This window comes from Gekko japonicus, unplaced genomic scaffold (assembly GCF_001447785.1).
Source record: "Gekko japonicus isolate JY-2015 unplaced genomic scaffold, Gekko_japonicus_V1.1 scaffold179, whole genome shotgun sequence".
Classification (NCBI taxonomy): Eukaryota; Metazoa; Chordata; class Lepidosauria; order Squamata; family Gekkonidae; genus Gekko; species Gekko japonicus.
Genome location: NW_015160213.1, coordinates 1,541,184 through 1,559,441, shown reverse-complemented (window position 1 = coordinate 1,559,441; position 18,258 = coordinate 1,541,184). Strand labels below are relative to the sequence as shown.

General features: G+C 41.0%; 1 protein-coding gene across 1 annotated transcript in view; it reads left to right on the top strand.

Moving 5' to 3' along the window:
- RNF180 (ring finger protein 180) overlaps positions 1–14,567 on the top strand; it is an 86,573-nt gene extending 72,006 nt beyond the window's left edge. The window contains exon 6 of the mRNA XM_015410261.1: positions 14,368–14,567. Within this exon, the coding sequence (XP_015265747.1) occupies positions 14,368–14,567 (200 nt within the window). The remainder of the gene's footprint in view (positions 1–14,367) is intronic.
- The last annotated feature ends 3,691 nt before the right edge of the window (positions 14,568–18,258 follow it).

The following is an 18,258-nucleotide window of genomic DNA, read 5'->3' as shown; positions in this document are numbered from 1 at the left end:
TATTAAAACAATTAGTGTTTTTTTAAATACTCCATGCTACAAAATGCTATCTCACAGGTTTATAGGTGTTACCTGTACATTTAGAAAAATACACTACTAGTATAAAATAATAATTAAATTATTTTCCTTCTGGTACCTTCTAATTTATGCAAAAGCTTTTAACAACCAGAAAACCATTATTTTCTTCAGGGCAAGAATGTTATAGACACAGGAAATGAACTCTATTCTCTTAAACCTGTAGGTAAGATAGCTGTACACACTGAGCAAAAGCGCATGTGCACTTCCTTGATAGGAAGATATGACAACTGCATACTGTAAAGGGAAAACAATTTAAAACTGTTTTTGGAACAGTCTAGGCTAACTGTAGGGTTGCCAACCTCCAAATGGGGTAGGGTTGCCAGCCCCAGGTCCAGGCGGGGGTTCCTCTGCTTCTGGGGGCTTCAATCTGTCTTGGGCCAGGTGGCTGGTGGGGGAAGCCCCCCCCACAAGAGTGGAGGGAGGGAGAGGGGTGGTTGTTGGTTCCCCTGAAGAAAATGGCTGCTTTGGAGGGTGGATCTTATGGCTTTACACCCCACTGAAGTCCCTCCCCTTCTCAAACCTCCTCAAATCCCGCACTTTCCAAGCTCCACCCCCAAATCTCCAGGAATTTCCCAGTCCAGAGCTGGCAACCCTTGCTCACTCTAATACCTGTGATTTATTAGACTTGCAGTTCACCCAGGGCTTTATTCAACCAGGGGTAACTGTAGTCCTATGTATACTGACTTTAAGTGGAACCATTTGAGTTCTGCTAACAGACTTCAAAATGTTGGAGAGCAAAAAATAAATCTACCAGAAGGCCCTGGCACTATCCACAAATGTGGGGCACATCTTTCAGAGAAGAGAAGCTATCCTTGTGTTACATAGGTCATATCAGTACACTGATGCTTGGGACTGCTATAAATAGCTGTCGATAACTTATTAAAGTATGAAAAATTGTTTTACAAATTCGTCAGCACTAAACATACTTAAAGTTATTGGGTTGCATATCTGTGTCTGTATGCATGCCCATACAAGACTCAGTTCTCATTTAGCATAACAGCAAATTGATTGGTGTTGAATTGCCTGGAAAACAAATCTCACTATAAATATTTTTGTAATTATCTTCATACTATTTTGGAATGATGAAGTGTCACCAATATCTGCAAAACCACAAACTATTTTGTTTAATTTCATCACATGATATGCTTAATACTTTTAAAGAGCAGATTGGAAATAGCGTCACAATGTGATCTAGGTAAAGGTAAAGGTTCCCTTGCTCGAAAGCCAGTCGAATCCGACTCTAGGGTTGCGGTGCTCATTTCCGTTTCAAAGCCGAAGATGTTTCCATGGTCATGTGGCCGGCATGACTAAACACCAAGGTGCACGGAACGCTGTTACCTTCCCACCGAAGTGGTACTTATTTATCTACTTGCAATTTCTTGCTTTCGAACTGCTAGGTTGGCAGGAGCTGGAACTAGAGACGGGAGCTCACTCTGTCATGCGGCACCCGGGTCTCGAACTGCTGAACTACCGACCTTCCACAGCCTGCAGTTTAGCGTCTTAACCACTTGAGCCACCGCAGCTCCACAATGTGATATGGCTTTATGTTAATTGTATGTATTTTCCCAGTACCAGTAACTTGCCTGACATTAATAAATATCCATGGGCCTCTGATTTCTAGGATCATCTTTCAGACTTTACTGGAATTACATTAGACATGTTCAAATCTTTATGCAGAACCTGACTGCAGAGAGTAATTATATATCAGAGAAAGTACGTTCGTCAGTTTCTTACTACATATCGGTGGAGTTCCTGGGTGGAGGCCATTGTTCCTAGTGACTACACTGCCTAAACTAAGTCTTTGGGGAATGATGCAAAGGAGAGCATACTGAAGAACATTTGAACTCACAGAGCAACTGAAAGGAACATGCAGATTCACTCAGAGTATGGAGGGATTATAGGGACACTGTGGCTTTTCTGTCTCTGAAAAAGCTGTTTGTCTAGGGTTGCCAGGTTCCCCAGCCACTGGCAGGGGCATCTCTTTTTCTCTGGTCATTTTCTCTGCACAACCACACATAAGAGTTTCAAAATCTCTTTTCCTACCTCTAATTTTTAAATTAGAACAAAGTTTGAGTCCAGTGGCTCCTTTAAGACCAACAAAGTTTAATTCTGTTATAAGCTTTTGTGTGCATGCACACTTCTTCAGAAGCATACATGTGTGATGGACTGCACTTTTTAAAAGCTTAGAAGCGCTGTACAAACAGGTAAAGGTCTATGAAGGATTAATTCTTCACAGAGCCAGAGAGCTTTGAGTGACAGTCTGTTCCAAGAGATCTGATTGGTTAGCATCAGCTGTGCAGAGAGAGACTTTAGAGCTGAATGCTGAGGAGGAGATTTCATTTGGAATTCAGCCCTGACTGAGAGCTGTTTAACACAGACAGAACTGGGGAAAGCTGGCAAGGACGAGTGGGTAGTTAGACGGAGACTCCCATTCAGACCAAAGAAAGGGGGTAGATCTTCTAGTGAGAGTGTCCCTACCCAGTCAAACAGGGAGTTAGCTCAGAAGAGTGCAGAGATCACTGGTCTGGTGTGGTTAGAAACGGTCTTTAGAGACCTTAAGAGTCAATTAAAAAACTCAAGACGAGTACCGGTGTTTCAAGGGAAGGGGTTCGGGTACTGGAAAGAGTGTACCAGCCTTCTGGAAACCAAAAGAGTCAAAGACTACTCAAAGAAAGTGTGCTGTTCAGAAAACACTGGAACAAAAGCCTCAGCATAAAGGTTTTAACTAACTCTGAATAGCTTAAGAAACTCTCATTAGCCTGAAACTTAAGAACTAAAGTCTGTTCATGTACTGATTTTACCTCAGAGTTCTCTATATTGAGTTACCTTGGAAATTTTACCCCTGATTTCACCTGACCTACTTCCTACTTCTGTGTTCCAGTCACCTATGATTATTAGCACATCTTGTTTAGGTGTGTGATAATTTTTTTCCTGGACAAGCTTTCAGTTTCTTCCTCATCAGCATATGTAGTTGGAGCATAAACTTGAATGATGGTTATATTGGCAGGCTTTCCGTTATAACTGATATTATTCAGTCAGACTTTGCATTATAGCCCCTGACTGCCTGTGTTACGTCTTGCCTCAATATTATAGCAGGTCCATTCTTTTGTGTTTGTTGGTCCCCAAGTAACACACTTTGTAATTAACTGATTGAAGATGGCCTAATCCAGTTCAATTTAGTTCACTCACTCCCAGGATTGCAATGTTTAAACGTTCTATTTCTCATTCTATGATTTAAAGCTTACCTTTATTCATACTTCTCACATTCCATGTTCCTATTATATGCATCAAACAGGTTTGGACTTTCCCTTTGCATCCATTCGCGTCAACAACTGAATGTCCTTTTTTTTTTTTTTTTTAACAGTTTATTTAAGTTTTTTAGTTCAAAATAAAACGATATACATCTTTTACATTTGTATTACATATATCATCTCGAGTCTACTCCAAAGGCTTATCTTTTAACCATTTGTAAAAATCTGCCCACCGTTCTTTAAACACCATGTCATCTTTCTTTTGTAGAATTACAGTTAATTTGTCCATTTCCGCTATCTCTATAATTTTCTCTATTAGTTCCTTTCTTTTTGGAATCTTTTCTTGTTTCCAGTTCTTGGCAATCAAGATCCTAGCTGCTGTGAGCATATATGTTAATACATAAACATTTTCCTTTTTATGTTCGTTTGGGATTACATTTAACAAATAAGTCTCCGGACATAACTTTAAATCTATGTGCAGCATTTCACTAATTAAACTTTTTACACATTTCCAAAAGTTAAATATTTTTTCACAGTTCCACCACATGTGAATAAAAGTTCCTACATTATTTTTACATCTCCAACAATTTTTGTTTGCTGTTTTATATGCTTTTGCTAATTTTTCTGGCGTCCAATACCATCTATGGAACATTTTAAATATATTTTCCTTAAATGCTACCGCCCTCATTAGCTTCATAGATTTCCAAACCTTTTCCCATTCCTCCATTTGTATGGTCTTTCCCAAATCTCTCATCCAAAGGATCATGGGTTCTTTTATATTCTCGTCTAGCTGAAATTCATCTAGGAGGAGGTTATAAAGTTTTTGTATAAGTTTGTCGTTGGAGGATAGCCATATCTTGTCCAAATCCGTTTTTCCGATTGTAAATTCATTGGTTTTATCTTTATTATATCTATCTTGCAATTGTGCTTTTTCCCACCATGTTAGATAAATATTTTGTCCCTCTAATCTTTCAAAAGGTCTTAATTTATTGTTTTCATCTAATAAGACATCGTAGGATATTGCCTTTTCCTTTGTCATTAATTTGTTATATATAAATGCTTCGAGGGGGGAGATCCATCTTGGGGTCTTTGAGTAATATCTATGTTTCATTTCATCCCATATTTTAATTAGCGCCGCTCTAATAATATGGTTGTGAAAGTTTGAGTGTATTTTATCTTTTCCGTACCACAGGTACGCATGCCACCCCATATATAGGTCGTGGCCTTCCAAATAGAGTGTTCTCCAGTTGGTCAAATGGACCCAGTCCTTGACCCATACCCTGGCTGCGGCTTGAAAGTACAGTTGCCAATTTGGAAGGCCCGTGCCACCCCTCTCTTTTTTATCTTGTAATATCTTTAGTTTAATTCGTGCTCTTTTAGGATGCCAGATAAAGGATCTTGTTATTTTGTCTAGGTCTAAAAAATATTGTTTCGCTTTTAATACTGGTATATTTTGTGCCAAAAATAGGAAGCGGGGAAGGATATTCATCTTAATCGTTGCAATTCTTCCCATCATGGACAGCTGTAAGTCTTTCCATTTATCGAGATCCTTTTTAACTTCCTCCCTTAATTTAATATAATTGTTCTCTATCAACATACTGTTTCTGTTTGTTAGCATAATACCTAAATATTTCACCTTTTTTACTATTTGCAGTTTCGTCAGCTCTTGTAATTCTAATTCCACCTTTTGTGGACAATTTTTAGTCAGCATTTTCGTTTTTTTATAGTTTATTTTAAGACCTGCCACCCCTCCGTATGCTTCTATTTCCTTCAGCAGATTTGCAGCAGTAGTTGACGGGTTTTCTATAATGAAAACTAGATCGTCAGCAAAAGCTTGGAGCTTATATTCTTCATCTCTGATTTTCAAGCCTTTTATTAGTTGATTTTGTCTTATATTGTCATTTAAGGACTCTAATATAAATATGAAGAGTAACGGCGACAGTGGGCAACCCTGTCTAGTGCCTTTTTGAATCTCTATTTTATTTGTTAGTTCCGAGTTTACCACTATATTTGCATGTTGTTTACTATAAAGTCCTTCCCACATTCCCAAGCCATCAGTTTTAGTTTTAGAAAGTCCCAAGAAACATTATCGAATGCTTTCTCCGCATCCAAAAATTACTTCTTTAAATGGTGTAAGAAGGTGTTCCTCAAACTTTTTGTATACTTCTACCGGGATTCCATCCGGGCCGGCCGCTTTATTTATTTTTTGTTTTTTAATTGCCTCTATTATTTCATAAGGTGCCAGTACGTCATTCAGGATTCTTCTCTGATCTTCATTGAATTTCTTTGTATTATGTTGTGAAAGGAAATCTATTATCTCTTGTTGGTTCTGTTTCTCTTGGTGGTATAGTTTGGTATAGAATCGTGTAACTATGTCTTTTAGATCTTCTGTCCTATATTTCAAGTCATTCTTCTCGTCTATTAAGGCCAAGATAGTTCTTTTCGCTCTTTCTTTTCTTAATTTGAAGGCTAGCCATCTTGTCGGTTTATTTGCATTTTCAAAGAAATTTTGCTTTGTATATTCTAATTTTTTAGCTATTTCTTGAGATAGTATGAGGTTCAATTTGTGTTGTAATAGTTTCAATTTTGTTCTAGTTTTTTCTATTTCTGTTAGGTTTTTTAAGTTATCCTCCTCCAGTTTTATTTTTGTCTCGATCTTCTTCATTTTTTCCCCTCTTTGTTTCCTTCTCCATGCGTCTTGATTTATGAACCATCCCCTTAGAAAGGCTTTAAATGCGTCCCATATGGTATGTATTGCTGTATCTCTTGAGGTATTAATTCTGAAAAATTCTTTTATTTCTGTATTTGTATCTGTTATAAATTTCTTGTCTCTTAACAAATTTAAATTTATGCGCCACCTCTTATTTTGTCTCTTGGGATACATTACTATTTGAACTGGGTTATGGTCCGCATAGGTATTTATCAAAATTTCAGCCTCAATTAAGTCTTTTATCATTTCCATGGAGATCCAAATCATGTCAATTCTCGACCATGATTTGTGTCTAGCTGAGTAGAAAGTATAATCTTTTTTATCAATGTTTTTTGTTCTCCATGCGTCTATTAAATTGTATTCCTCAGCTAATTTTAAGAACGAATTTGGTAATAGCGTTCCTATCTTTCTTGTTTTCCCCCCCTTTTTTCGGTCCATTTTTGGGTCTAAGACTGCATTAAAATCTCCTAATATGCAAATATTATTCACTTGTTTCATTTCCAACACTTTCTTTAGTTCTAAGTAGAAACTCTCTTGATTTTGGTTGGGTGCATAAATGTTAATAATGAGTAGTTCTTTGCCGTTTTTCAACAGTGTTATTGCTATAATTCTTCCATCGGCCGAACTGTAGAGCAATTTAGGATGTAGGAAATCTTTTGCGTAAATTACTACCCCTCGCTTTTTTACACTATCCGATGCTATAAATTCTGCACCCAATTTTTTACATTTTAGATATTTGATATCTTGATCTTTTATATGGGTTTCTTGAAGACAAATTAAATCGGCTTTTGATTTTTTAAGTTGATGGAAGATTCTATTTCTTTTTTGTGGTCCATTTAGCCCATTTATGTTTAAAGATAGTAACTTAATTTTCTTACTTGTCATGTTGTTTGTTCTTGCTTCTTACATTCTGGTTCCTATATTGAAATCTAGTTTGTATACTCTGGTTTCTCTTCAGATCGCATAAATCTTTCGCCTTTAACTGAATGTCCTTTTGACTTCAGTCCAGTTGTGCCATTAAGAATAGCAGTAGTCACAGTTGTCCTCAGCTCTTCCCCAGTAGCTAATTGAATGCCATCTGACCTGAGGGTTCCATCTTCCAGCACTATATCTTTTTCCATTTGGGATTGTCTCATTATAGGGTTTCAAAGAAAAAGTTGGTCAGAAGTGGTTTACCATTGCCTTCTTCTTTGCAGTACTAACTGGGGTTAGCTGAAGTGCACTGCCATTGTCTATGAAAGATCTAAAGCCTGTGCCACCTTCCACTGCTGCTGCTGCCTAGTAGCTACCCTTCAAGGATTCCTCTACCCCATCACCACTGGAACTGTCTGTTCTCTTCTGCTGATAATTAATTGTCATATGGCATTGTGTGTAGAATAGCCAGGAGATCCAAAGATTCTCTGGCAGCCACAAATTCTAGCTCTTAGCAATATGCTGGTGGTGAGCTAGACTTGTTTTTAGGGGCTGAGAGAGCTCTGAAAGAACTGTGACTGATCCAAGATCATGTGGTCCAAGATCAGCTGGCTTCATGTGGAGGAGTGAAGAATCAAACCAAGTTCTGCAGATTAGAGTCCGCTGCTCTTAACCACTACAGCAAACTGGCTCTCTTCTTCCGCTGATGTGGCTGTTGAACTGAGAAGGGGGTGGTGTATCTTAATCTGGTGTCTCAGCTTGTGACCATTATGCCTTGAGTGACTCTGCTAGGAGTTTGGTGTTGCAGTTGGCTTCGCTGACTCACACAAACATCATCACCACATTAAGGTGTGCACCCATTACTTTACAATTTCCTATTCTTCCATTTGTAACAAAACAGTTACTATTTTGAGTCATTTCAGGCAATGCTGTCTAATGGAGAGTTATCCATTAGTAAAGGGGGCTCCTTTCCTAAATTCTAGAAAAATTAGTGGAAGGAAATGAAAGCAGTTCAAGGGAGATGAGAGCAGATTGTTTATTGAATCATAGATAGTTCATGTCTCAGAGCAAAGCCTGACTGTCTCTGATTGTTAACAAGGTCTAATTGCACCTTCTCAAAAGAGCTCTCTTAGGCCCACCTACCTCACAGGGTGTCTGTTGTGGGCAGGGGAAGGGAAAGGAGTTTCTAAGTCACCCCGAGACTCACAAGTGAAGGACAGGGTATAAATCCAATCTCCTCCTCCTCCTCCTCTTCTTCCACTTCTTCATCTTCTTCTTCTTCTGTTCAATATATCTAAGCTATTAGCCTTAACCTAGAAACATAGTTTTTCTTATACCCTCATGCAAAAATCTCTGGAAACATGTTACCAGTTAGTCCAGTAAAAGATTAAAATGTCACCTATTTTATGAGTCTCGAACAGAATGAATCCTTGGTAGTATACACTACCATTCTTGATGCTTGTTTCTCATGGACACCGAAAACCAGAACTCATATAAATAGAACACATTTTCAGTTTTCCTGAAACATCAACAGAGGCACTCATCATGAAAGTCTGTGAAAATGGTGTGATTTGTAGAGACCTTGGGGGACCTCTTTAGGAAGGAATAGTTGAGGAAACATGATGAGCGGCTTCTCTCTATCTTCAAGTGATAAGGACCTCTTAAAAGCCATTTAAGAAAAACAGGATTTTTCTGTTTTTTATAGAGATTTTTTTAATGAACTCTCATCAGACCAAGGAAAGAGGAGTCAAAACTTTCTGTTGTGAAAGCTAATGTCCAGCAATCATTTGGCACCTATTAAGCTTACACTAGAAAATATCCCTTACAAGTGTGATAATAATAGCTTGTAATACTCTCTTTCATCCTGTGTTTTTCCTTTTCCTGAAAAGAAGCAAAAAGTGTTGGCCTCTATCAGTACTGGTGAAATTGTAGGGCTTTGTAGTTTTATCAGAAGCTTCCTTTGGGCAAGTGAAGAAGACAAATGATCAATGTGAGGCCTATCCTGCTTATACCAGATAAGGAGCAATGCCATATTTAGGCCCCGTTCACACGGAGCAATTGCCGCGCTAAAGATACGGATGATAGGCGGATTTTCTGGGCGCGATCACACCGCAACATCTGGGAAGCATAGTGCTCCCGTGGCTAACCCGTGGCTTTCTGCTGAAGATGCGGAGTAAAAAAACTAGTACTTACGAGGTACTGGTTTCCGGAAACCGCAGGGCAAGGGCGGGCGTCTAATCGCTTTTCCGGTGGAATTTCGTGGCATCCGGCGCCCACCAATGTTCCGTCGCAAACAAGGGTTGGTGGTTTTCCCCCCCAAGTCTCCGCAGGATGCGCAAAAGCACCCAACGGCGCATGCGCACAAAGAGCGATTGCTGGTGTGATTGCGCTGCGCCGCTTCTTTGCCGCGCTGTAGGATAGCCGTGTGATCAGCACCTCACCCCCTAACCACGGGACTTCGACAGGACGTGTGATCGTGCGGCCGCGCATTATTTTGCTCTGGGGCAAAGAGCCATGCTCCCCCCCCCCCCCGCATTTTCCGTCCTGTGTGACCGGGACCTTAGATTTTTCCCCCTTATATTTGTTTAATTTTGTTTGATGGGAATTTGTGTAGGTGTGTATATGCGTGTATGTATATAGATACAAATAGATATATAGATATAGACATACACTGCCATATCTCCAAAGGCTGAAACAAAGCAATAAATAAAAACTTGCTAATATATATGTTGCTCAAGCAAAAACACATCTGTAAGCTAAGGAACCGAGTGCTTACTCATGGTAGATAGGGATGCCAGCTCCAGGTGGGACTTGGGGATGCCCTGGTATTACAGCTCATCTCCAGACTACAGACATCAGTTCCCCTGGAGAAAATGGATGCTTTGGAGGGTGGACTCTGTGATGTTGTACCCCACTGAGGTCTCTGCCCTCCCCAGGCTCCACCCCCAAATCTCTAGGAGTTTCCCAGCCTGGAGCTGGCAACCCTACACATGGAACAAAATGCTTGTCACAGATTGTGATCCACAGGCCTCTCTCTTCTTGTCAGAGTATCCATCCACTTAAGTTCAATTAAAGTTGGAGGAATGACCCAAATTAATTCCGTTTAAAATCATTTCTGGTCCTGTCATACTTGTAATTGTTCCACGTAGCCATGTTAGTCCAATAAAATAAAATAAAAACGGAAGCCATGTAATATCTTTTATTATGGCCAACCCAAATATCATGTAGGCGTGTGAAAACTTCCAAGTCTTTCAGAGCTTTTCATCAGGCTGGATGTAAAAACAAAAGGAAGGAGAGGGGGAAAAAGACATTTTGAGTCATGATGTTATGACCCCTTGGCTGCATCTTGTGCCGGATATGCTGCTAGACTTAATTAGATAAAGTGAAGCTGGTGTCAGGTTGCACCTTAGCTTTCATGAATGAAAAACATGGCAACCTCCACTTTGAAAAATATTTTTAAAAGTAAGTGATCGTATGTCTTTCTAACACCAAAAGATACATGCGTTCCTCAAAAGGTCAAAAGCAGAGGATATATGGTAGTCATTATACTAACAAAACTGGAGATCTGTTTTAGATTATATATTCCTAATTAGGGCTGCCAAATCCCCCCGGGGGGCGGATTCCCCCCCGTTTTGGAGGCCCGATTTCCGCCACCGCAGAATCAGGCCCCGGGGGAAACCCCACCCCGGCGTGCAGGTCAGCCGGATGTGACGTGATGACACTGGGCACGCTGGGGGCGGGGCCACAGCCATTTGAAGGGAAAACATAGAGTTTTCCCCTCAATTGGCTGTGGCCCCGCCCCCAGCGTGCCCGGCGTCATCACGTCACATCTGGCTGACGTGCATGCAGCACGCGCTCAGGACGCCGAACGGGAGCCCCCCGCCGCGAGGTAAGAACGATTTGGCAACCCTATTCCTAATTGTTAGGGCTGCCAATCTCCAGGTGGCACCTAGAGATCTCCTGCTATTACAGTTGATCTCCAGATGACCAGGATCGGTTCCCCTGGAGAAAATGGCTGCTTTGGAGGGTGGACTCCATGGCATTAATACCCTGCTGAGATCCCTCCCCAGGCTCCATCCCCAAAATCTCCAGGTATTTCCCAACCCCAGAGCTGGTAACTCTAATAATTGTGTAATTGAGTTGAGCATGATGGACTCTACTACATCCCCCACCACCACCGGCACCTTACTGCTGCCCCTTTCTCTTTCAAATTTTATAATTTTCAATTCGAATAAATCAAGTTTCCAAGTCTGACATATTAATATTCCCTGAATAATTATTTTGTTGGGTTTACTTTTGGTTAAACATTCATTTTGCTACACAGCTTAGGATCCAGCTTTGCAAGAAGTTGGTTACTAGAATTAATTTAATCTTGTTAAATACTAAAGGAGCTGTGGTGGCTCAAGTGGTTAAGACGCTGAACTGCAGGCTTTGGAAGGTCAGTAGTTCAGCAGTTCGAGACCCGAGTTGCCGCATGACGGAGTGAGCTCCCGTCTCTGGCACCAGCTCCTGCCAACCTAGCAGTTTGAAAGCAAGAAATTGCAAGTAGATAAATAGGTACCACTTCGGTGGGAAGGTAACAGCATTCCGTGCACCTCGGCGTCTAGTCATGTCGGCCACATGACCACGGAAATGTCTTCGGACAGCGCTGGCTCTTCGGCTTTGAAACGGAGATGAGCACTGCAACCCTAGAGTCGGACTCAACTGGTTTTCGAGCAAGGGAACCTTTACCTTTACCTTAAATACTAACCCCAGCATCATTGATGCCTCCAACCTGCACTTGGACTGAATAGTCCATGGGAAAAGTAGGCATGCGGCATCTAAAGGATAAGCAAGCTCATTGTGGAAGATTGTACATCAACAATCTTTACTGCTTATATGGTGTCTTAGGTTAAAGTAAGAGCTTCATGCTTTTGATGCATGAATGAATTTGTAAAGGCCTTAACTTTTGACCTCCAGTTTTTTGCTCGTACGATATATCTCAGGCTTTTGATTTATCATTGGATTTATGCAGTGGGGGCTGTCCATGGGGCTCAGGTGGGCAAAACCAGGTCAAATGTTTTGATAATGCAACATGAGATATATTTCTGTGGACTTCCACAGCAAGAACAATTACAGTAATAAAAGTCTATTCTTGAATGTAGAATGATTACATTACAAAGTCTAATCCATGGCAAATCTAATGCAGGTTTGCTTAAAGTAAATCACATAGAGATAAAATCAGGCATTACATCTATTCATCTAAATCTTCTCAACTGAGGCGACTTAGCTAGTCACAACTAATGTCACTAAGTGTTTGCATAATTATGCTATGATTAGTGATTACAAGATGATTCAAAGTTGTTGATGCAAAAGTAGCCCTCGGGCGTATTGTGTTATATTTGCTATAAGAGTGGAAATAAATACAAGTGAATCACATGTAGCCAACTTGATTAGAGCCCTCTAGAGAGCATGCTGCACACTGAAGATTTATGTGTGGAGAGCAAGTAGTTTTCACCACAGTGGCAGGGCTTTGGCAGTTACACATTTATTTCTAACATGGAAATCAGATGAAATAAAAACCTGGTGTTTCATTTTGGAGCAATATTTAGAAGGTTCAAAGACACTAAAAGAATGCTTTAGAAACTGTTTAAAGAGTCGATATAAATTTGGGCTGTGGGCTTTATTTTTCAGCTGAAACCTTAAACAAATTAAATTATCATAGGTAAATTCAATGCATTTGAGGAGATACTGCTAATGCAGAATTTTCTCTCTATTTTGGGTGGACACTTTTTGTGAAACATTTTTTGTGACACTCAACAGTATGGGACTGAGATATCTATATATCTAATAGCAAAGGTGCCCCCTGCGTGCGGATATCTAAATCCACACATTGGGGGCACCTGGGGGCAGGGAGATTTTCCTGCACACTTGGGGCAGTCCCCAGGTGTGCACAAAAATCTAAAAAGTTGAAAAAAATATGGGGGGAATATTTAAATCCCCCAAAAAGAAAAAGAGCATTTCCTGCGCATGAGCAGGAAACGCTCTGGGAACTCTGCAGTGGGCTGGCGGCTGGAAGCCGCTCAGGTCTCTCTGCCGGAGCCAAGGCAGGGGGAGAGGAGGAGGAGACCAGCTGCTGGAGCCGGAGGAGGAGGGAAGGAGATCGGCGGGGGGGGAAATTGCCAGGGGCTGGCGGCTGGAAGCCACTCAGGCCGCGCCGCTGGAGCCGAGGCGGGGGGGGGAGGAGATTAGTTTGTTTTGCATAAATTTTAGACCTAGCATTTAGCATCTGCAGATAACTGAAAACAAATTTTCATTCTCAAAGTAGAAAATAGTGTTTCAGTATTACGTTATCTAGTATTTTAATTGAACTGCAGAGAAGGACTTTTTATTTTGACATTTTAGGTGTTACACCTTGCTTTATCTTTGTTCTGAGTTTGCTTTATCCCATCCCCAACCTTCAGAGTAAAGTGTGATCCAAATTCAAGTTGACTAGATCTGCAGTGCAAAACGTTTTGCCCTGGTACTCTTCTTTTTACCATGTATTACAGGAAAAGCCGAATTTTTAACCAAAAGGGAGGTAAAGACAGGGAGTTATCATCCCATAATTTACTGTACTTGTAGCAGGGTCATGACACGGAGGCAAGCGACGGCAAACCACCACTGAATGTCTCTTTCCTTGAAAACCCCACAGGGTTGCCATAAGTCAGCTGTGACCTGACTGTGCTTTCCACCACCACACCAATTTAATGAACAGTAGCATGAACAATACATGACCTGGTTATTGGAAAGAGTCTTTATGATGGGGTAGGTGATCTTAAACCAGGATAATTGAGAATGGGACTCCTTCAGGGACCCCTCACTCAGCTATATGTAGTCACACTCTCCAAGCCTAGGAAAGAGGTGACCTGAGAGTGACACAGAATTAATTCAGTCCTGCATGAGATAAAGCAGAGAAGAATCTGAGCTCTGTTAAGAAGAGAATGGGGTCTGGGTGGTGGTTCGGTGTTTTCTCTCCTCTCTCTTCTGGCTTGACAGCACCCTGCCCCCATCTACCCACACAGGCAAAAAGCTTCACTGAATCAATGCTTTGTTTGCTTGTGCTTTCTGAGACTTTGCACGTGCACAGGATGTACTCAGCACAATTTCAATCGGGGGGACAAGGACTTTGTGCTTCTCAGATAACCGCACTGTGGCACAGTTTGTAATCCTCATACATGTCAGTACATAAGCTGTGTAATGGCTTTCATACAGGCATGTGGCGCTCATATTGTGTCGCTGACTACTTGCACACCATCATACTGCATGTATTAGCATACTGCTTTCATCTTCTCTTCCTTTCCTCCATGCAGCTAAAACAATGAGATTAAGAAAGGATATGAACAAAATTGCTGTCTTTTAAACATTGCTGACTATGCTGTGAAATTGTTTCTGCAGGCTTTCAGAGGAGCACAGATTCCTTTACACGAAGGCATTTCCCTCATGCTGCACACAGGATGGATTATATGGACTTTGAGGATGATAGCCGAGGATGGCGGTTTGACATGGACATGGTGATAATCTACATTTATTCTATCAACTGGGTCATCGGATTCATTGTCTTTTGTTTTCTCTGCTATTTTTTCTTTCCCTTTTAAGGTCTTACATTTCCTTTCTTTAAAAAAAAAAAATCTCACTCATCTTGCAAGAAAACAAATGTACCCAGACAGAAAGAATTCATGAGACCGGAGGCTTGCTGTATGAAATTGACTGAACTATATAGCAAGCATAACTCAGTGTCCAGTTTTCTAATCACTTGACTTTTCTGTTGTAGGTAGGCTGAGTATTTGAACTTTGTTCAGACTGTAATGTGAAGAATCACTTGTATGTAGAAAAGAATTGTCAGATTACTTTTTATGATGGTTGTTTACAGTGGCACATGGTTTGCTGACCCACACTTACTTTATGTTATTAGTAAGCTACACCTAAAGCAGAATCACTCATACGTATTCATCAATCAATAGCTTCACACTCAAATGCATGAATCAGTCATTATGGATCAAAGGGCACACAAAGTTCTTTCATATCACCTCAAACATAATGCTTTTCTATGGAGGCAATTCACGTATGTGCGCAATGAGTCATCAAGTGATGACATTAGCTATTAAGTGATGGTTTTGCATGTGTGAATCTGCCCGATGATGGGTTCTTTACCAGCACCTCAGAATAAAGCCACTTGCCTGTTATTGTAAAGTCCATTTAGCTCAGATTCATAAAGGCATGCAGAACTGTGACAAATTGCATGTATGAATGAGCCATCCCATAGCAGGTACCCTGTCCCTATTTCTTGCATTGCCTCAGCTACAAAGCTGTTCAGTGGAGTCTGTTCACAGTCAGCTGAGTCATCAAATGTTGATGAATCAAGTAATCTACATGCATGGATGAATTAACCTTAGAAGTACTAACAGTCTGACATACTCAAAGATAAACTGAAAATGTAGCGGAGATACATGGCTGAGCTCCTTCCAACACGCACCACCACAATATATACCAATTCAAAATCTTGTAACATGGGTAGATCATTATTAGGCTTCCTAATCATTCCAGGTATTTTAATTATATTCATATGTGTGTCATATGATAGGTATATATATATATCCTCCCAAGTCCAGACCTGTGCCATTTTTAAAAGACGAGAGTGGATCTGGTGTGCCAAGTTGTAGAAAAATCTGCCCCTGCACCAAGGCTAGCTATACTTAATTGGTATGATCCTCAACATTTTTGTAGACTTAAAATCAGGTTTTCTCGCCTGGAGCGTAGATTTGTTTTCTTCTCTATTTTAAATTGATTATTCATCTGTTCCTGGCTCAGCATTAAGAGGAATGTGAAATATACTTTCAGCCAAATTGTACTTGCACATGGGAGCTTTTTTTAGAAAATGGGAAAAGCTATAAAGAAATTACATCAAGTAATTGTTTCACTTATCCTGCTATTTTAATGTCATTGTTCCAAACAAACAAAATTTTATAATTTAAATCTTTTGTAAGGTTGTGATTACTGTGTGTTTGTAATGAAATTTCAAAGTATATCCATTTGTGGAATCCCACAACCCATGAGACCCAGAGTAGCCAAAACATACTTTCCATCATGTCAGTATCAAATGCTATGAAAAGAAACTTGTTGGGCAGCAGGAACCAAGCAAGGAGATACAGCAGTTTCGGTTGCCAGGGCAACTGTAAGGGAAGGACCCCAGCCACCAGAATCAGCCTGGAAGTGGACTACATCTGAGTTGCCAAGGCAGTGAAGATGCTCCCGTGGGTAACAGAAGTTCTTGATATCACACTGGAGTGGAAAGAACTACCAAAACCATGTTCATGCATTTGTCCCCTTGCAGTTTGAAGCTGTGAATGCAGCATGCTGAGATGTCTACTGATAGGGATTCATCCTAGTTCAGGCATTGACTGATTGAAGAAAATGAGAAACTACTCCATGATCTAGTGGGCTGACAACAGGTAGTGAAAGCAGAGTAGATTTGATTTGATTTCCAATTTATTGCATACTAGGAAAAAGGCAAACTTCAAAGGACGGCGGAAGACAGGAGGGCCTGGCGGGAGCTGGTCCATGGGGTTGCGAAGAGTCGGACTCAACTGTGCGACTGAACAACAACAAAAGGAAAAAGGCTGTTGTGGAAATAAATACAACAGCCTCTAGAAAGAGGCTCTGGGCAGGTGCCCCGGCCTTGGACACTCAGTGTCAATTTGCTGTGGCGACCTCAGCAGGGTATAATGACACTAAGTCCACCATTTTCTCCAGAAGAACTGATCTCTGCTACCTAAAGAACAGTTGTAATTTTGAGGGATCTCCAGCCATCACCTGGAGATTGGCAATGATGGTTTCCCAGAAGGGAATGGTTGGTTTGGAGGGTGGAGTCTATGGCTTTGTACCTGTCCAAGGTCCCACGCCTCCTGAAACATCACCCTCTCCAGGCTCCATCCCTCACATCTCCAGGAATTTCCCACCTGGAGTTGGCAACCCTATCTCCTTCCCAGCCAATCATCAACCTACCTTTATTTCCCCCTCACTCTTCAGCTTTCCACCCCTCACACACCCGCAGCCTTTCCCGTGCTCTGAAGCCCTGACTGCTACGGCACATTGGCTGTCATACGGGGGCCACCTCAGCAGCATGAATGTTAGAGGCAAAAGCCAATCAAGTCGCATATGCAAATGACCTCTATGTTCCGAGGCAAAGGCCAATGAGGCTGCATAGGGGGGGGGGAGGAACAGCAAACTGTTTAGAATATTGGAGGCGAGACTCAAGCAATGCAGCCAGTGGATAGGGACAGATTCTGAGTGACATACCAGGGCGCCAACCAATTCCGGAACGTGTGGAATGTTCTAGAGAAGTGCCGCCGCCATTCGGCTTTTATATATAAGAGAGATGGCCGATGGCCATTACAAATACAGTACAATACAATAGAAGCTATAAAATACAGGATAAAAACTACAATTAAAACACAGGGATTAAAAATATAAGACAAGTGTCAAGCATAAAGCTGGCTACATTCTTAAAATAATATAAGATAAAAAACTAAAACATACAGAATGAATATAGGGTTTGGATCTTATATACCTTGACATAGCCCTGGCTATTTAGCAGGCAAAGATTTAGTCAACTTGATTTAAATTTTCTTTGCTGCTAGGGCAAAAAGTGCAACCTTGTACAAATACTGTGGCTCCACCTCTGCAAGTAAAGTTATAACTTTTCCAGATGTGGAGCAGGGGCCGGATTTATCTAAGATTGTGCCAAGAAACTTCTTTCTTGGGGATGAATTAAGTGGGCAGTCCAGCAAATAATGACACAGATCTTCAGGGTCTGGGCCACCACATATGCAAAGGCCCTCAGTTGCTGGTATTTTGTTATATCAACCTTCAAGCACTGCTGTTTACATGGTTTGGAAGCGGAGGGATGTAAAAGCTAAACGCAAGTTGAGGAAAGGAATTTTAGTCAAACAATGTGCCTTGCGATGATCCACTATAATCAATTTATAACATGATTTGTTTTTTAGTACTCTGTCTAGGCCAGCATCGTGTGTGTATATTTGCACCTTGCCATCAAAATAGGCCTGAAAGGTTCGACGGACAACATCCAGCACATTATACATCTGAAGGACCATATTATATTTAGATTGCCAATTAGGGTCTTTCAGGCTTTCAGAAAAACAGAGACTGGCAAGATTATCTACTGGAGCTCTTTTCAATCTGTGCCAGTAGTTAAAAAAGATGTTATGAGCACAAGCCCAATGGGAGGGAAGACCCACTTCAGCTCTCAGCAGCGGATCTGGGGTATTT